This window comes from Sylvia atricapilla, chromosome 14, assembly GCF_009819655.1.
Source record: "Sylvia atricapilla isolate bSylAtr1 chromosome 14, bSylAtr1.pri, whole genome shotgun sequence".
Classification (NCBI taxonomy): Eukaryota; Metazoa; Chordata; class Aves; order Passeriformes; family Sylviidae; genus Sylvia; species Sylvia atricapilla.
Genome location: NC_089153.1, coordinates 1,232,876 through 1,253,527, shown reverse-complemented (window position 1 = coordinate 1,253,527; position 20,652 = coordinate 1,232,876). Strand labels below are relative to the sequence as shown.

The following is a 20,652-nucleotide window of genomic DNA, read 5'->3' as shown; positions in this document are numbered from 1 at the left end:
TATGGAGTCAGGAAAAAGCTATATTCTTGTCAAAATGACTAACTGTACAGTGCTGCTCATATTTATCTTCAAACATGTGCTTAATCTGTTACATTTTTAAGGACCTTACTGCTACCAAAAGTAGCTTTCTTTTATATTTTGAAATGGCTTGGTACAGAAAACCATATACCAAGTTCGCATAAAACATGTGAATTAAAAAAAAAAAAAAAAAAAGCAGCATTGTAAACCTTCAGCCCAAGCTCCCCTGAGACCTCGAACACAAACTGCTCCTTGCTTCATTTACCTACATCAGCAGCACACCTGGTTTTTGCAGGAACAAGGTTGTCAAAGTGCTATAGCAAGGAGAGCCATTTGAAAAAACACTTCTCAAATTTATCTCCCCACTGAACATTTCTCACTGCATCATTAATAAAGGAGGGTGTACACAAGCACTTCTGAATGCACCATCAGGAGAGAGTCCTGCACTGCAATTATTTACTTTCAAAGCTACACCCTTTCAGCTAAAACTTTGCAGTACAAATTTCCATCCTAAAAAGGCCTGGAATGCAAGTGACAACTGGAGAAAACAAAGTTTAGTCCATGATCTCAGACTTAACCTCCTCACATTTCAGAGTCTCTCCTGAAGGTGAAATATTATTACTAATGTTGATGTTTCCCTGTTATTTGGGTGTGGGCTGAGGTTGAAGGTGCTCTTGTTTGGCTCAGTTTCTAAGTGCCTCAGGACAGGCATTGCATAAATAAATCCCTGAGCTGGCCATGCTCGTTCAGTCCTGTAAGATTTCCCTCCAAACACTGGGACAGCACAGCCACGCTTGGGTCACTGCAGGCCTTGCTCCAAGTCTTCATCAGCTCTGAGTGGACAGTGAAAAAACCACCAGAGAGCTCTGACACCCTCCCCTCTCAGTCTGTGGGGCATCTGAAAATTGTTCACCTTACAAAGCTGCCTCCAAAGCAGTACTAAAGGTTGTGCAATACCATTGTGCAGGTGTTGTCCCTGCAGTCTGTGCTTTGGGAGGCACCAGGAGTGCTCTGGGTGTGACGTGAGCCCAGCCTGGGCCTGGCTCAGCACTGCCACTGCCCTGGCTCTACGTGACCTGAAGCAGGGCTGGCACAAAATACCAGGTGCCTGACTCCAGCCAAGGAGCTGCTGTGTCACTGCTCAGGGAAGCAGGAGAGCAGCTGGAAAGAAAAGAATTTTCTAGCAGCAGATCTGGAAAATCAGTTAAAAGACCCCAAAACCGATCGCATTTTCATCTGTCATCATGCCTGCAGTACTGAAAGACCTGCTCTTGCTCCTTGGTGCTGGAGGCTGATGGAACTGTGACTTACATGGTCAGCAATGGTCCGGCCCAGCTTGTCCATCCTTGACCCGGCCTCTGCGATCTTCTTGGCTGCACTAATCACATCTGACGTGTTCTTCAGTGGACCTTTGCCCCTGCAAAACAGAGCAGAGGCTCCCTGCTAGTACCAGAAAACCACAGCAGTAATTCTGTGTCCCTTTTCTCATTCTGTTCCACACGGTGCTGGCAGTGACTCCTCACCCAAAGGGCAGGAGCAGCCATTACAGCATCTTCATTTTCAAGAGTTACCCCCTTTCAGCTCTTCCCCATATTTAGCTTAAATCTAGGAATAAAAACATCTTAAATTTTACTGCTTTGAGCAACTTAATGATCATAAGAGATAACATTTTAGAAGATGGATTTGCAATTTTTATGGAATGGAACATAGAGTTTAAAAAATAGCATTATATAAAATCTGGTAAATTAATTTCAAAAGGCATCAAAACCCCCTCTCTTTCCTCTGCAAATAACTGTACTAGGAACTATTTCTGCAGTATGGCAATATTGAGAAGCCCATAGAATTGAATGCTGTAAAAAACTGAACAAATACATACATATATATATATATATATATATATATATATATATATATATATATATTCCTAGGGACAAGAATCACCCTTAAGAAAGAAAGAAAGACAGGCAATAACTGCTGTATATCTGTAGATCAATTTAAACAGTTATTACCACCCAGCCACTGCACAATAATGCATCTCCCCAGTTAATATACAGCTGGAACAGGGCACCATTTAAAGGAAATTATAAGAAGTGAGACTCTTAGGAGAACTTGCACCGTGTCTCATTGAAAGCCCAGCAGCCCTGGCAGCTTGGAGTGAACACAAATTAAAAAGGCTCACCTGGTGAAGTCTGTCATTTCCATCATAATCATACACATCTGTTTGGCCAGGACAATGATGTCATTGCCACTGTCATCCCATTTTGACACTTCAGCATCCAATTTACTCTTTTCCTCCTGGAAGCTGGCGACTTGCTCAGCAATCTTGGCTTTCTGCTCTTGAGGGAGCTGAGCCATGATAGCCTGGAAGAGAAGAGTTTTCTCACATGGCCTCCTGATGCCTTGTAGAGGCTTTTTGGAACATTTCACTAATAACCAATTTCAGTCATGTAGATGGGGGATAAAACTTTAATAGCAATCCTCTACCTAGAGGTTTTACAGAGCCATTTGCTTCCATTTTGAATCAAAGTTTATACTCTTTTTTTAAGAAAAAAACGCCCAGAAAGACAAGTAGACATTTAAAATATGGGCCTTTGCATGATAAAGCTGTTAAGACTCCCAGCAAATTTGCCACATGTTACCATCCCTCAAAATAAAACTGCATGAAGGAGAACTTGCCTTTTATAGAAAATTTCAATGTTTTAAAATTAAGTTCCACTTGAGTATTGAGGCTAATAAGAAATATTACCAGTCTCTTCCCTGCAAAAAGCTAGCTATACTCTTTTGAAACATGTCTGCTGAGGAAAGAGTAAGTGAAAATAAAGAGTATGTGCTTACTCCCAAATAAAATCTCTCAGACTGGGTTTACAGCCTGTGTAAGGCTCCATGGCCTTGCCATCATAAATACTGGGAGCACAGATGCCTCCAGGAGCAGGCAAAAAGGAGCCTTTGGTACTAAAAATCCTCTGGCAGCAGCTGTGCTAAGAGGTAAATGAGCAACGTCTGCATTTAAATAGAAGGGGGCGAGGGTCCAGGCATAGAAAGTGCTTCTGCAAGGGAGGGGAGCATAAAAATACTCCCAGTTAGTGTAATTCCCAAGCCAACGTGGCAGAAGTTTGATAAATAAGGTCTGGCTACTTCTCGCCTGGCAGGAAGAGCCTCCACAAAAAATCTGCCATGGCACTTTCCCAAGAGTGTAAATTGTTATCGATCCAGAGGGGCCATGTCAAATAAAAGCAATAGGTAAAGCCTGGTTTTTCCTTCATGCACTGATTTTAGGGTTTCACCTCTTAATGATTATATATTGCCTATCAATGCTTTCATTTTTGGGTCACAGGAAATGCAGTAAGTTGAAATTATTTCATTTCTGAGTTCTTCTCAGTGTTGTTTTGATACATGCTCAGTGACCAAACACACACCAGCATGTGTGTGAGGAGACATTCTGTGAAGATTTTTTGCTCATAAAGTTAGTGTTTGTCTGTTGAAAATAACATTAATCCAACGGAATGATCTGACCTGTAGCTCCCTGCAGAACCTCACCTGACTACAATGTCTGTGATATCAAAATGTGACTTTCTTTCTTGGTACTAAAAGGATTTTGATCTTTCAGAATATCCAAAATAAAACACAGACATTTCTCACATCCATCAGACCAACTGCATTTCGCTCAACCTCCTTTTCAGCAGAATGCCAGAAACAAAGAATGCCAGTTTTCTGATCCAGCATTTTTATCACTACCCCCTCAAATTTAACCTGGGTTTTCAAAGCAGGCACAAGTGTTTCTTGAAGGCAGGTCATACTTTTATAAAGCTCAGGTTTGTGCCTTACCCTTGCACTCTGTCCAGCAATGAGCTGATCATCCTCAGTCTGGATACTGGTTCTGCTTCGGACATCGAAATCCTCAGTCTCAAAGTCAGAGTCATCCAGCTCTTCAGGAGTCTGAGGAAAAAGCATTCAGGCAGAGTCAAACTACAGATTTCATGGCTCTGAAAATCAACAAGAATACTGTTTTTCAAGCATGGAGAATGGAAATCAGTGGAGGTAAAAATTATTCCATGTTTTCAACAAAAAGGTAAATACAGGGACTGTATCCAGCTCTGAACACGTGTGATTTTATGTGCTTGACTGCTCCTGTTAAATACCACAGGGATCCCCAGAATCACACAGCAGTAACTAAACAGCTGAGATTTGTCAGGACATTAATGCACTCAGCATCTGAAAGACAGAAAAAAGTTCTTGTAAAACGAACAGCGCTTTTTCAACTTGATTAAATGTAAAAGCTTCGCTCAAGATTCTGAAGCTGGAATTACACACAGCTCTAAGGGCTGGTTCAGAAGCTCAGACAATGTCTTCAGCACAATTATGAATCAAAGCATTGACTAAATTAACAACAGATAAAATATCTCAAAATTTATCCTTATCCCTCAGGAAAAACTGAAAAATTTCAGCTAGTAAGGGCCAGCTTTTATGCTGTAGGCTAAACACATCTGACCTAGTTCCTGCTTGCCTAGGATTTATTTTTGCTACTGCCAGTCTGTAGCTGGCAAACTTTTTATAAAACCTATCAAGTTTAAACAGCATGTTTGTTAAAATACTACATCTTTGCTAAAGTGGCACTTCACAACAATTCTCCAGAGCTGGGTCAACAAAGAACTTCACTGATAAATGCAATAAATTGTTATTAACAGATAAGATGCAAATAAAGTCCCTGTTCTTTAGATTTTTTTTTTCCTGTGATTTGAATTTCACTACAGAAGCTTTGTGATACAGTGAAAATAGAGATGGGACATGCAAAATAATTGACAAAAAGGAAAGGTGAGTAGGGCAACAATCAAGACTTTGGGTATTTCAGGCCCTGGAGTACAGGGTATATCCACAAAATCAGCAGAGGGACACAAATTAAGAAGTAGCTCGGTGTACCAATATTTTAAAATAATGAAAAAACACAAAGAAAACAGTTCTGCTGTACATGATTGTGTCTGTGACTCTCTTCTGCCCATCCCTCCCAAAGCCCAGGGACACACAAAGTGTAACTCTGCCTTTCAAGTGCTGCCAAGGGCAGAAACTCTTCTGGGGTGATGAGCCTGGGCAGCAGGGAGGGGGAATAAATACAGATATAGTGAGATGATAGTTTTGAAAATACGCTGCATAAACAGAAAAATGAGGTGCTGCAGTGGCTTTTCCTGCTGGTCCCTGTAAAGACCAAAAGCCCCTGGACAAAGCTGAAGTGAATGAGCCCCTGTGAGCAGAGTTACACCAAGCCCTGGAATCCCCATTTGGATATCTCTTTTATCCCAAAATAAACGCTCTGGATGACAAGTGCTAATATTTTAACTTCTTTCTAGGTGGCTGCTGTGTGGCCAGGGACAAACGTCAGCGTTCCTGGCACTGCCAGCCCGGGTAATTGCTGCCCACTGGGACTGGCAGCCAGCTCCCTGTCCTGAACCACAAGGGCTTCAGCAGGGGGGCAATCACAGCCCTTTGTCTGCATAGCAGGAAGGCATTGAGATCTTCATCTACCACTGGCTGGCTGTAAATCCTGAGCTTGTCTGAAAAAAAAATTTCCATGGGGAGCACAGATGTCAGATTTTTCTCCTGGTTTCTCATCTGATCCTTTGCTTTAAGCAGCAGACACAGAAGATGCCATTGCAATGGTTACTGTAATCACATATCTTCTGGGGCTGTACACTCTTGATTTACTGACCACCAAGCTGCATCTGCCATGATCACCACGCAGAAAGACCAGGGCAGTTTCTCAGAGTCAAAGGAATATAAGGAAAAGAAGAAAAAAAAGAATAAACCCCCTGTATTTGTCTTTGCTATGTCTGGCTGCTGTCCATTTTTGCACCAGTAAGATCCAAGAAATAGGTTCATGGATCAGCTTCAACCAGAACTTCCTTTTCTGCATCCCTTCAAGCAACTGTGCCCTTCTGTGTCTGGCCTACCAGAAATTAGGGCTTGCAAGTCACACCCATGGCAAGCACACAGGAGTCAAGGCCTGTGTGAGCTGTCCCTGTTTACCCAGGTTAGCCAATTAACTAATTACATACTCTAGGAACTACAGACCAAACTCATCTCAGCTTCCTTTTGACTAACTAACATCAATTCTCAAAATTTACTTAATGAAGAGCCATTAGGTTTTATTTCTAAGCTCTCAAACCATCAACAAGCATCTACGTTCTGAATTAATTTGCTGTTGTTAACTGAAAGGTCACTGATTTTAGCACATTAACGAGCCAAGCATTACCATGAGATTACAAAAGATGCGTGAAGGGTATTTAGCATCAAAACTCGGGCCATCATCGATGCTCAGATCTGGTTAATGAATCTGAATCCAAATGTACTGCTCAAGTGCTGCACAGCAATTAGCGTATTTCAGGACTCGGAATGTTAACAGGAGCTAAGTGAAAATCTCCTGTCTGCTCTCCATTATCCTGACGCTGTCAGTTCAACACAGGCAAGGAAAGCTGCTGGGGGAAGGTGTGCTCACCCGGATCATCAGCACGGCTTTCCTGATGTCCCGGATGCCGTCGTACACCAGCCGGGAGGCGTCGATGAACTCGTTCTCGTCCATGGGCTGCGCAGGGTCCGAGCTCAGCGCTTCCACTGCAGCCTCCACTTGCTCCGTGAAGCGCGGCATGACTGAACCCAGAGCACAAAGGCGGTCACTCCCACCCCGAGCCACTCTCTTCTTCCCACTCCTGCCTTGCTCTTAACTACCCTGGAAGCCGTGCTGTCCTTCCATTGCAATCACGGCATTGGGTACAGGAGGTGAAGTCTTAATCCAGCTCTGTTTCTGCTTATGCTGCTGCTGTTTGCTGTTTTCCCCCTGGACAGCGAAAAGTTTGTAACACCCTTCTAATGGACAAGGAGAAAACACCTGGGGAAGCCCCTAGAAACTATGGGATAAATTATTAATTGTTTGTTTGTTCCCTGCAGATGTACATCATTTTTTTGGGGGGAAAAAAGCCATGCTATCATCAGGAAGCTCAAGTTTAAAATGCACTGGAAGGGGGCAGATTGCACTGCTGCATTTCAGTGACTCATGGTGCCCCGGGAAGAACATGCCAGAACCAGTTAAGAGTCTGCTGTTTCTTCAGTGTTACCCTTTGATTCTTCATCAAAGTAATTAAAGCAAAACCAACAAGGAATGGCTGGCGCTGAAGCAGCCAGAATCACCCCTTACCCTTATGGATGTCACCAGCAGTTCACAGGAACACCCTGAGTTGGTGTTTTTGTGTGGGGCACTACAACCTACAATGCTCTTTCAACAGCTGTAAAGATACTTTGGAAAATTTACTCTAATTATTACCCTAAATTCATTCTGCTGGGGGAATGTGATCTTCCTTCTGGACTCTGAACAGCTGCAGAGCCTGGTGCAATAGTCCAGGATGAGCACAGCACAATTTTCAAGCCTTCACTCACGTCTGGGACTGATTCCCGGTGTTTTTGCTTCTCACAGCCCAGTCCATGATAGCAAGCACACTCAGGGACACCTTGTGCACCGCTGAGCTTTGAGCCAGTCAACACAGTAAAATCACACTTCTCACTTTGCAACAGCTTTGCAAACAACTCCCACTAATTTGCATTACAGCAAATTGAGTCTTTAACAGATTTCACAGGTACACGGCACCCAGCTGCCCACAAGCTCTCAAGCAACAGCAATTCAGGGCTCCTGGGACTAGGCAACCCTTACCTGTGTTGGACAGTAACTTGGTGGCTTCCAGCACCTTCTCAGTGTACACTCCAGGCTCGTAGTTGTCCATCTCCGAGGTGACCACGTGAATGACGCGAGCGGCACGGCCCCGGATGGCACCAGCCGTGCGGTCTAAGCCATCCACATCCTTCTCTTGGAGAGCAATGACACACTTGTTTACATCTTCTAAAATGTGATTCTCTGGTGGGAGAAGAAGGAGGATTTAGTTGGTAATGTCTTCTTTGTCACAGTCATCAGCATGGCAATTGCTCAGGGTGGGACCTGCTCTACAGAAGCTCCATGGAGGTGATGTCAAGCATTAATGTGAAGGTCACTACAACTGGCAAAGAGCTGCCCTTCCACAAGAGGTGTCAAAAAGCCATCAGTCCATCCACCAACTGGCCTCCACACGTTCTGCTCCTGTTTTTACTCAATTTTACCAACAGGAAAGCTGAGTTCTGCTGAGTTCTCCCCTGGTTTCTTTTCATATTTCTGCCCTGGACTGCCCCAGCCCTTATTTCAAACACCAGCAAACCACTCCCCATGTGCCAGTGCACGTGGGGCGATGGGCACCTCCCCAGCACCACACCTACTCCCCTCAACACTTCAACAGACACTTGGTGCGTGTTTCCAGCTTCCTCCAGAGTGTTTTCCTACAGCCACACACATTCCATCAGAGCACATTACACTGTCAGTCGCCCATTCCCATCTGAGACACATAATGTATGCAGTGAATAATGTGGAAAGCATTCCAGCCACACAGACCTTACTGACTGCTCAGAAAACAAACAAAAAACTAAGGGCAAAACCTCTGTTTGCAATTAGATTTTTACATTTTCTGGTTTTGAAAAGAGATATTTTTCCCACTCATCAAGTCCAAGAAGCCCCAAATGGGTAAAACCTTCTAAGAGATTTCTGAAGATGTCTAAAGAAACTGGGATCCTTCTTTGGGTAAACACACCCTAAAGATGTCCCAAACTGTTATTAGAGACTTCCACACTCTCTTAGAGAACTCTTTAATGTACCAGGACTTATGCTTTGGTATTACTGTCTAGCACCAGCATTTGGGCTGCTTGGTAAGAAACTAACTTGGAAACATTTCTGCTGGGTCACTTAAAATAGTGTTAATTACCATTGACTTAATCGTTCTAAAATGCCAACCCATGCAAGTGGCTTTTATTCCCTCTGCAGGTAGTAAAAGAGCCATTTTGCAAGTTTGTAGAGACAAGAAGCTCATAGTGTTGGCCGGGAGAGGATTTGGAGGAACTGCCTGAAAGGATTGCTGCGGGAAGTTAGGCCTGATTTCCATAAAATTAACACAGCCAGGTGCAATATTGCGAGACTTCTGTAAGTAACCTGGGCAAAAATTACACTTGTGAAATCCCTCTGAAGCAACTCAGCCTGAGCAGGTTCAGCTGAGGGCAGACTGTGGCCCTGAGAGAGGGAAGAGCAGGTTCATTAGTGATTTGACAAGTCAGTGAGCAGGCACAGGAGCCACAGCAAGCACAGAGGGGATTTAAAGAAGAGACAGCCCTGGGAGCTGCAAGAGCCCAAAGAAAAAGCTTTGGCGCCAGGCCAAAACACAGACTGTTTATTGCTTCAATTCCTAAATGAATAAATTAAGCTACAGACCATTTAAAAGCCTCTTTGGATTATCCGAACTTCAATAAAAGGCATGGACAAAATTAAGGCGAATATTTAAATGTCTGCTGATCATTTAATGCTTTTTGCAGATGTGAAATGGTCAGAAAGTCCCTTCTAGAGAGAGATAAACCACAGAGAAGCTTGCAAAGGACCCAGGGAAGTGCAGGACTGTCAGGTCTATCTGCCCTGGTGATGTTCTTCAGCTGGATGAGAACAGGTAAGATCTGACTTGTATTGACAATAATTCAGACTTTGCTGAGTTCTTGTAAATACACCCAGTGCTCCCCATCCAACTGGCACACGGAGCACGGGCTCCCCACCAGCACCTCTGGGGACAGGAGAAGGCTGTCCCACATCAAACCCCCTGTCCTCGTACTGAGCAGGAGAAACTTTCCACAGCAACAGAACACAGCACAGGCAACAGCAAGGGATCTCGTCCCTCCAAAACAGCTACAGGGAAAATGGTGTGGTAGGGCAACAAGGTAAAAGCAAAGGCATTTTTTCCACAGAAATGAATTTTAGACCAAACAAGGAAATACACTAAACTGTGAAAAGCTACAGAATAAAAAGTCACCCACGACTGTCAATCCTCAATCCACGCCCACCAAACACCTTCCACCTCCACCCACCTCCACATTAAAGGGATTAAGCAACGCTTTTCCAAGCAACCCCAGCAGCCTGTGAGGGAGTCTGAGGGCTACAGTAGATCAAAATCAAAGATGAACAGTTGAGAGATGAAGCCACAGATTCATAAATACATCTGTGCTTCTTTGCTGCACCTCCTGTGGAAGGCCTCAGAGCCATTGCCATGCTGAAGCTCTGCTGCCAAGGGGCACTGCAGGAGCCAGGTCAGGCAGCACAGGGAGCAAACACTGGGGAGTTCATACACTGGTAAACAGTGGTCATCCTGGCAATGTTCACTGGGAGGCTCTTCAGGAAAAATAGTTCCCCTGAGATGGGCAATCTGTGGCATAAACCTCTGTCAACAGCAGAGGAACAGAAGGCAGCAAATGGAATGGATTTTTAAGTAGGGGTTCAAAGGATATTCAGGGAATTTCAGAACACTGAATTTGACAATTACACAGTGCTATCAGCAACTGCTCTAAAGAGCAGAGATAGTGGGCACACCAACACACCTAGAGTGCTTCAGGAAGGCACCGATAAGAGGGATAAGAATTACAGAAGGTACAGGAGAGCTTTGAAATGAGGAATAATGAAACAGGCAAAGACTGTGCAGTCAGGAAAGCGATGACTGACAGTGGATGGCAGAACTCTGTATATCTGCAAACAGAACAAAGAGAGAGAAGGGGGGGGAAAACCCTCTTCACCATCTTTAGTACAAGTAGGGGCATCAAATCAAGCAAACAGGCGACAGTGCAAAACAAGGAGGATCTTCACACAGAGCACATTTCAGCTGTGAATTCTGCACAGGATGATGGAGTTGCCAGCAGTTTATAACGGTAGAAAGAGCAACTAACACCAGCTTAAATGAGAATAATGTGTCAAGGACTGTTCAGGAGATAGCACCTCTGATGCTGGGGTTCCCTGAGCTGCACATCACTCATGGCTGGAGGCACACAGACATCTCTAGGCTACAGGGCTCCTGTGCCATCCATCTCCCATCCTGACAGGAGCCTCCCCCAGACCCTGCCCTAACTCAACAGGCCCTTCTGCTGCTCTGCCTATGAAAATGCTGTCCCCTGCAAGCTCACCTGCAGCACTGTGCACTGAAGAATCCTTCTATGCTGTCACCTAAACACAGCGTCCCTTTCATCAAGCCTTAACTTGTGGATAATTGATACAATTGCGTAGCTTGAGCTGACTGGTGAAGCCTTTATTCAGCACACTGCACAGTAGGGATGTGGGATGGCTTACATACATAGTTATATATGCAGGCACTCGTGCACTCACGAGAGCTCCTCTAAATTCTGCTTACATCCCAGTTAGTAACTGATACAAACACCCTAATAACCCCAAACAGCACTTGGTATAAATCATACCCGCCACAACTTCATCCAAAGAGAAGTTCAGACTTCCAGCAGATGAATTGGAGTTGTGGCGTTTATATGGAAAACATTTATCAAAGTTCAAACAAATAATATTTTAAAGAGTATTTATTGCTTTAATATTTTTCTACCATCTCTTCAGTAACACACGCATATAAATAATTACTGAATGCATTTGAATGTCTGGAGTTGGCTCAAGCTACATTTCCTTGGTTCTATTTTGGGTGGTGAGCACTCACTGGAGGTGAACTCTACTGAGTCAACCTGCCACCACACCAGGGAAGATACCCTCTCTGCTTACTGCCAAGCTCCTGAGAGTACAGCCATGCAACAGATTTGGTTATTTAACCAAAAACTCAGCTCTGTTGTAACCTGCATCCCTGCAGAAAATGGGGTTGTCCTGCCCACAGCTTCCTTGAGTCTTGTGGTGCTAAACCTGGACTACAAGGGAAGGAAAGTGATTTTACTGAGTGATGCAACTTCCTGCTTCTGGTGACTTCAGTCTTAAAAGCAGCTTGGAGCTCTTGAGAGCAGCGCAGCACCGGGCCCACAGCACGAGCTGAGGAGCAGAGCTTCCTCAGCAGGGCTCCCATTCCCCCAGTGCCCTGCAGGAGGACAGAGCCCTCAGGCCAGTGGCTGATCCCTGTAGGGGCACAGCTGCCAGGGAGATGCCCTTTGGCAGCTCCACACAGACTGTTTGTACGGACTCACAGCTTTTCCTGCTCCAATCTTTGTACTCTTGTGGGCAAGCTTCAAGTGGAGCCTCTGACTTCTGCACACGATTGCCTCTGAACAGACTTCCCCAAAACAGGCTCCCCCCAGCTGTGCAATTCCAGCTGCTGCTGCCTCATTGAACACATGGATACAATGAGCTCAGATACTGAACTGCTCAGAAGTTTATGCTCACTCATTGCAGGGAGGAATCTTATTGAGAACCCAGGGAAACACAATACCACATGTGTGATAATGCAGGTGACTCATCACAGGAACACCACTTGGACTTTTGTTTGGTTTTTCTTTTCTTAATCATAAAAAAATAGGGTCTCTTAATTCAGGACCTTAATTTTTCATCTACATTTTCTTACTATGTTCACCTGGTACTTCTGACTCCACACATCCTCTTGTGAAATCTCTCTTTACAACTGGAGGTTTTAGGTCACCAGATATGCCCAAAACCTGCCTGCACCACGGAAATTAGAATCCCAACTTGCAGTGGTGATTTGTGAACACTATTGCAGTTACAATTCATATGGTTCCATGTCCATTTCCTCTGACTCGAGCACTATCAAAGGATGTGGAAATAAAAATCCCCCCATTATTTTTAGGTCACAGCAGCTGATAGTGGGTCTTATCAAGATGCTGATAAAATGGATTATCTTGGCAAGCACTTTGCCGAATGTAATTATTAATCTATTACAATGATCCAATCTCTTTCAAAAACTCCTAAAACTTTACTAAAGCTGACAGGGTATGAACAGTTTCATTTTAATTAACTTGTACAACCATGGTTTGATATTCAGTTTTGTTTACACGGCAGAGTCTAAAGTGACCTGAGGGATCATTTTTTCTGCTAGTTCCTACCTTGGACATAAACATGTTCTGTTTCCCCCAGAGTTACTGGTGAGGCTTGTCCTCAGCAGCTAAATGAAAATTCATCCTTAGTTCAGCCAGCAGTTCCAAATCTTCTCCTTGAGATGACATCTCCTGCTGCACCTTCACACCTCGCTGGGCACAAGGTGACCCCAGGTGAGGTGTGACAACACCATCCCTTCCAAATCCCTTCTGGGGGTCACAGACCCCAGAACACGTGCCCAAACCATCCCTCGCCAGGACTAAGCTCTCAGGAGGATGATTATTTCTCAGCCTGGAGCCCTGATTACCTGACACAGCCAGGAAGTCATCGATGGAAGTGATGTCATCCACAGCATCCGTCAGCACACGGACTTGCCTCTCCCACTGCTCCTTGAACAGATCCATGTTTTCTTGAGCCAGTTTGCTTTGGGGTTTAGCAGCCAGAGCCAGTGCAGCATTGATGACCTGTAAAACATCTCTGGATTTTTAAAACATATCCCAATGAAACAATTACCTCCCGTGTTTTTATTGGATAATAAAAACATTATCCAATGAACTCAGCAGCAGACAAAGCAAGTTTAGTAAGTTTGGAGGAACTTGATGTCTAAACACAGAAGTGTTTAATTTAGTTGCTTTCACATCCAACTCATACCTGCTTCCATGTTTATTATGGATAGTTATTAGAAGCAAAATCACTTGGCAAGTTTTCACAAGACCTGGCTCCACCTGTCTTTAGCAGCTCGTGGTAACGAGGTGTTGCTTTCCCAGTGCAGGCCATGTTGTTAAGTATTTCAGACAGGATGACATTTAGTACACTCAAGGCTGCATTTGCTACTTGCCAAAACCTCAGTAAAAAGGTCACAAAAGGATTAATCTTATACAGACTGAAGTAGAAACGATATGCAAATACAAAATTGAAGATAAATTTTGATTTATCACTTTTCCTTGAAGCTTTACTCTAGATCTTGCCAGTAATTGTAATGACTTCAGATTTCTGCTGTGGCTGTGAACAACCCAGATTAGCCAGGGAACAGGAGACGTTCCTTCTGAATGCCCTCTCCTAATTGTCTTCAAACCCCAGGACCAGAATTTACACCAGTTCCTAGTTTTTCTTAGCAGAACAGATGCTACAGATGCTGCTGGGTCACAGAGCTTATGCTGTGTCCACTAATTGGTCATTTAAATGACCACAAAAGCCTCTTTGAATGTGGGCAGAAACCCATCTCAACAGCCTGGCCCTGCTCTTGCTGCAGCAGAATGACCCAGAAACATGCCAGATGTGAGGAACCATCCACAGGCAGAGCATGACAATCCCAGCTCTGTTCCCAAGCACCTGAGAGTCAGAGCTAATTAACTCACAACTTCAAGGTGTAATTTTTCTTCTCTACTTTAGGACCATATTAATTTCACAAACTTGTCGACCAAAACATGCAAGCACCAGATGTTCCCACTTTTCCAAAATCTACTTTCTCTGCCTTCTTCATTTACAAGTGTCACAAAGCATTTAAAACAATATATAACTCACTAAACATGGAAAGGATGGTGATGTCAAACGTGCTGGGATGGCAATGAATGAATCAGGCAGGAGGAGGGGGCTGCCTGGAGTCAGCAGTGACAGGAAAATCCACAGAAGGGCTGGGCTGCTCCCCACGCTGCCTCTGGAGCTGGGGCTGTGGGTCTGGGTCACAAATCCAGCCCAGCTCGGGGGGTTTGGTGACAGTGATGAACACAAGAAGCAGCACCTGTGCCTGAGCAGCATCTGCTCTGTGGGGATGAACACACCTCTGACCCCTGGAGGAACAGCACTGTCCCTGTCCCCACCACCACAGGCTCCTCTGCTGCTCCCCTTCCTTCAGCCAGCCCAGGGTCACACCTGTGTGGCACGTGAATGTCCCTTTGGAATGTCCCTGCTGCTCTGCCACCCTCATGCATGGAACTGAAATTTCTGAAAGGCCCCCAAAAAGCCTTGCAACACCCAAGAAAATGATGTTTAGAATTTTAAAATGAAACAGAAATAGAGGTTTTAGAGAGACAAACCTCCCTCTGCTCGAGAGCCCTGATTTGCAGTCCAGCCACTGCCACCTCTCACCCCAGTCTGCTGGATGTAATGAATTAACCGCCTATCAATCAAAATCTAGATAGCCAAGGTTTCATGAAGATGAATCTGAACAAGTGTCCTGGAAACAGGAGAGATAAACCAGACAATGCTCTAGAAATCTGCTCTCACTTTTACCCTGCTAGAAACTACAGAGACAGAGATGGTGGCGAGGCGATACCAAGAGTCAGGACATTTTCTCTGCTCTTCCCAACCTGCCTTAGCCCATATCAGATATAAAATATCCTGTAAGCACTGAGACAGGGCAGCATTAATGCTGCAGGAGCATATGGCCTGGGTTCCTGCGAGAGGCTTGTCTGGACACAGCAGCTGTCTGCACAATTAATCTTCGCCAACAGCGCATGTCAAGCCCAGATGCCCACGTTCAGCACCTCGTCACAGGTAGGGGCAGAGCTGTCACACACACAGGGCTCTGCAACTGCTCCACGACCTCAAACTGTGTGTCCTCACCAAATCCAAGCAGAGGAGGTGCAGGCTGCCATCACCCTCCTCTCAACAGGCAGCTTGCTCAACCAGAAAAAGTGTACTTTTTTATACTTTATGGCAAAAATGTATGGCCAAGGTGAATGTATTTTATAAGAATGATCAAGCAAAACCAGTGTTGATTTCTGTTACAAACAGACATTCCTGTACTAGGGAAGCAGCCAGCAGTGCTAGAGATGAAGAGACCTGGTGGGGATATCAAAGGTTATCCATGGCCACCGTGGAGCTAATGACAAACCTACAGCTCAGGAGAGCCACACAGGTGTGAGTGTGCTCAGGGAGAAATTCAGGGCAGCAGACACAGCTCAGCAGTCCCTTTTTATAGCACACACTTCATAACTCCATGTGCAAAGTGGCCACAACAGGCAGCTTTAGCAGGGGTGATAAAAGCCTTCACTCTTAGAATTCAAGTGGGCAGATCACCCTGGACATGTCTCACACCTGTGCTTGAGGAATGTCTTAGGGATCACTGACAACACCCTGCGTGTGATCTATTCCAGGGAATACACTGTGGTATCCAGCACAGAGTGATTGATTTATTTTCCAACAGATGCTTAGAGAGACGTGGGAAAATGACAGGGATGCTGGATCTTAAATAGTCTGTGTACGTAGCAGGACTATGATCCCTTTATTATCTAAAAATAAACACTTTGATGGGAAGGAGGAAACACTTTTTTGGGGGAAGGGATGAACCACAATACACTTTTTTTTCTCCAAAACACAAAAAGCATTGGGCAATTACTTTAAAATATCAGTACCTCTCACAGGATGGAGACAGACAGAGTTAAAACCCCAGGAAGATCATGACCGGACTATCTGAAATGTAGCCACTTCCATGTAAAACATTTGGCAATCTCAGGGAAATATTTTGTATTTCAGAGCTTTTCAAGATGCTGCCAGAGCACTGTGATCACAATGACTCACTGAAGTTGTACAAAGAAAAGAATCAAACAGGGACATTTTGAGCCTATCCAGAAGGAAATGAAGCATGGCAAGAAAACACACTATTTTTATCGGTGCTTTGTTTCATGTAGCAATCGCAATGTTCGAGTCAGACAGCTCCACACCCCGGATCACGCTTCCAGCGAGTTCCTTGGAGCCTCTCCCCTGCACCTCACGGCTTCCTGTGGCAGCAGCCAGGGCTGGGCAACACCTGGGGAGGCTCAGCATGCCAAAGACTGGAATGGATGTCTCAATCTGCACCTTGAGTCCTCTTCCCATCCCTTCCATGGGAAGAAGCTGCTGCTTTTCCCTGTTTTTATGTTCCCTGTTGAAACCAGAGATGTCAGAGTGTGGTTGGGTCCTTCCCCCTTTGCAGGGCAGGGCTCTCCAAGGCTCCCTGCAGTGACTCCTGCCTGGTTACAACACTGCAGCTGCTTTGCCCAGAAGCTCTCTCAAAAAGCTCAGCTATTCGTGCCAGAAAACACCTGAACCTCAGATAAACCTGTGAGGAAATTACAGCCACTGGGTCAGCCAGAATTAATTCTTTTAGGCTAAATTTAGGATGGCTTCCAGCCTCAGCTTTATAGCACTCCATCCAGCTGAAAGTCAGAGAGGCCAAAAGAAGCCTCTTCCATGTGGTGGTGTTCTTAACAAAGAACAATTCTGTATACTTGGCTGGCATGGTCAAAGGAAGAGATATCCCTTGGGAGACCAAAACTCTCACCCAGCTATTTGCATTGCTATCCCAACCTGTTGTATCTTAGTGCACACCGTGTCTGACTCACAGCCATTTCAGCAGCTTTAAGCACTTCTTGATTTTTGCCTCAGTCCCTTTGATAAGAAGCTTTTGCTCCTTCCAGGAGAATGTTCTTCCTGCAGCTGGTTTAGTTTTTCCTTGACTTCTGCAGGATTGATTTTAGGATGTTACTGTGCCCCAACAAGGAGGAGTTTTTCAGTTTCAGAAGATCTGAGGTAAACCCCCAGTCCTCTCCCCTCATACACACCACTGCTTTACAATCAAAACATCTGCAGTTCCTAAATAACTCACTTAGGCTTGGGGTTTATATAAAGATCTTGACTCACCAGATTTCTTGTGGCATTTGGATAATGAGTCGGAAAGTAGCTCCATGGCCTACAGATCCAGGATACTTTGCATTTTTAAAAAACAAAATGCTAATAAAACAAGCCCACACCTATCAGCTCTCATCTCAGGGGCAGAAGAACATGTGGCACACACAGACAGTGCCCCAGTAGGGATGTGAAATCAGTTTTACACTCAGGAGTATGTGAAAAGAAGCCCACCAAACCTCTCTGCCCTTGTCCAGGTGGATTTCAATCCCTTATCTTCCTGTAATAAAGAAACCAAGGCTTGCTTCCTTGCAGTTCATAAGAAGCTCCTCGTAATTTAACTTTACATACAAAAGATGCCAGAGCTGCCTCCAGTGCTCACCCTGCTCATGCCCCTTCCCTGCTCCTCACTGCATTTTGCTCCGAGTGTTAAAACTGGTTTATGAGGAGGACACTGAAGTCACTTCCAGTTACATCCCAGGCCAGGTTTGCATGCCCACATCCGTGTGTGCCAGCCCTCCACGTACTCGAGTACAGCAAAAAGCACTCTGCAGGCTCTGATGAGCTGAAATGCCTGGGAGCAAAACACACAGCAGATTGTTTTACATTCTCAGAAGCTCTAATGGCAGTGACCAGCAATGAACAGAGGCTGATGAACCAAAAGAGGAAGGAAAAGTTTCCTTTGATTTCCAATACTTTGTTCCCATGTATAAAAGGCACTTTGAACACTTTCCTGCGAGTTACACATGGAGTGACTGCAGAGATCTCTGCAGAAATATTTACTTGTCTTGTGGCAGTGCTGGAACAAAACACAGATCCACACTTCTACGAAGTAACTTAGAACCACAGAACGGTCTGGACTGGATAAGACCTTAAAGCTCATGTCTTTCCAATGGCAGGGACACCTTTAATTACACCAGGCTGCTCCAAGCCCCAGTGTCCAACCTGGCCTGGGACATTTCCAGGGATCCAGGGGCAGCCACAGCTTCTCTGGCACCCTGTGCCAATTCCTTCCCAACATCCCATCTAACCTTGCCCTCTGGCACTGGGGGTCCAGTTCCTGATGCAGTCCTTCACCAGGCTCCTTGCAGCCCCTTCAGACACTGGCAGAGACTCTGAGGTCTCCACACAGCCTTCCCTTCTCCAGGCTAAACATTCCCAGTTCTTCCAGTCTGGCTCCATAGGGGAGGTGCTCCAGCCCCCTCAGCACAAAGCCCTTCTCCAGCTCAGCTGTACTGTCACAGCAGTATTTGCTATTTGCTATAAAGACTATTTGCATAGTGTGTATAGATAATTATCCTACCAACTTCCCCATCCATGAAGAAAGCATTTTCCTTTGGAGCTGAGGACTGATTTTGTACTGCCAGTCCACACAGAAACTGTAAGAATTTTGGAGCCATTTATCTTGCTCCATTTTGCATTTTACTTGCTTTGAATGCTGAAACTTTGGGGGTCTCAGGGACTTTGTGCCTTTCCTGGAAGCTGTTCCACCACTGTGCTCCTCAGATCCTGTGCCTGTGATGAAAGAAAAGGGCCCTTACTCACTAACACACGTCTTTCTACAGAACCGAATCCTTTTCCTGCTCTTTGCTTATTTTTATGCAGCAGTAACTGTTTGAACTTCTAAAATTGTTGCTTTTCTGGTCAGCCTAGGCCTGTGCTGGCAGTTCTTCCCAGTGAGCCTGGGTGATGCAAATCTGCAACCCAAGTGTTAAGTTTTTAATAGAAGCATTTCTACTCAATGCCAATAAAATGTTTCAAGCACCTGTAATTAAACAGTCTGGAGACAGATCTGCTCGTTAGAACATTCAAAAAATCTGACAGTCTTTCAAAGTGATGAAAAAAGGGGACAATTGTTTGATGTTAAATCTTTACTGCAAGAAAAATGAAGTTCTCTCCTCCAACAGCCACCAGGAAATTGGTGGTGACTGGGGACTCAAGGAGAACAAAGTCTGCTGGTCACATTTGGGTTTGGTTGATTTGAAGGGTGGTCTGCAGGGTTTTCTTGTTTGTCTAAGATACTCCAACTTTTAAACAAAAGTTTCTAGAACTCTCCATGGGATTCCTTCTGCTTTGGTATTTTGTCTCTGTGTCAGTAGGTGTGATCACATATAAGCCATCTGCCTCATCAGAAATCTATAAGCAGCAAATGGCTTTTCAAGCAGTTCAAAATTGGAATAGAAGGATGTGAACAAGCAGTTATTAAAACAAGATGTTAATATGAGAAGAGTCAATTTATTTTTATTAAAAATGTAATTTAATCCAAGAATTCTCTGGAGTCAGTTTGATGGGCGATGCGTGTGCGTGGCGAGCAATTCTGAGCACACTCCAGCAGGAATGGAGGGGGTTGGGAAGGACCTGTGCTTCCAGGTGCTGCCTGGTGGCCTCCCAGAGTTTCTCTGGAGGATGAGCTCTTTGGGCTGCGGTGGAGAAAGGCACCCAGCCCTGCCTTTCATGGGGGAACAGGTCCTGGGTGCCCCAGGGCAGGTCTGTCCTGCAGCCACCTCCCAGGGGTGCTCAGTCTCCAGGGCAATGGGCTCCTGCTTCGGCTGGCAGAAGCAAACACCCAACCTGATGGGAACTCTACCCCACACAGATATTTCTTGCAGCTCTCAGCCCAACTGCAGTTTGGGCAGGAGTCTATAGATGAACTTCATAGAGGCTGCAAAAACCAAGTCAATGCATAGCTGGATAAAGGAGCTCGAGTGACAGCAGCCTGTCACATCAAAAGGCTGGAGCAATTCTTCCTCTGCTGAGCTGGGCTGGGGCATTCTCACTGTTGGTTTCTAACACCTCCAGTTTGTATGATCAGAAACACTCTCATGGTTTCAGCTCTCTTCCCAGGCGTCTTTAATGCAAAATGCTGTTACAAAACAGCCTTTGCAGGCTCCCAAAGCAAGTCCTTCTTGGAAACAGAGCGCAGACGCCAGAGCTGGGAGCGAGGATCCAGGTTTCTGAGTTGAGATAAACAAAACCTTTCCCTAATTCACCATTGGCAAGCTCTGTGTTTAGTGAGAAGGCAAAGCAAACTTCCCCCTGCGCTCTGTGAGGCACAGGCAGCCATTCCAAGCATTTCACAGCAGTAATTTTCCATTTCCATTAAGAAAGAC

General features: G+C 45.0%; 1 protein-coding gene across 2 annotated transcripts in view; it reads right to left on the bottom strand.

Moving 5' to 3' along the window:
* The window catches only part of CTNNA1 (catenin alpha 1), a 116,318-nt gene that overhangs the window by 7,584 nt on the left and 88,082 nt on the right, over positions 1-20,652 (bottom strand). For both annotated transcript variants that reach the window (XM_066328859.1, XM_066328860.1), the window contains exons 11-16: positions 13,242-13,398; positions 7,712-7,912; positions 6,506-6,657; positions 3,844-3,954; positions 2,198-2,379; positions 1,330-1,435 (exon numbers count right to left, since the gene is read on the bottom strand). In XM_066328859.1, the coding sequence (XP_066184956.1) occupies positions 1,330-1,435; positions 2,198-2,379; positions 3,844-3,954; positions 6,506-6,657; positions 7,712-7,912; positions 13,242-13,398 (909 nt within the window). The remainder of the gene's footprint in view (positions 1-1,329; positions 1,436-2,197; positions 2,380-3,843; positions 3,955-6,505; positions 6,658-7,711; positions 7,913-13,241; positions 13,399-20,652) is intronic.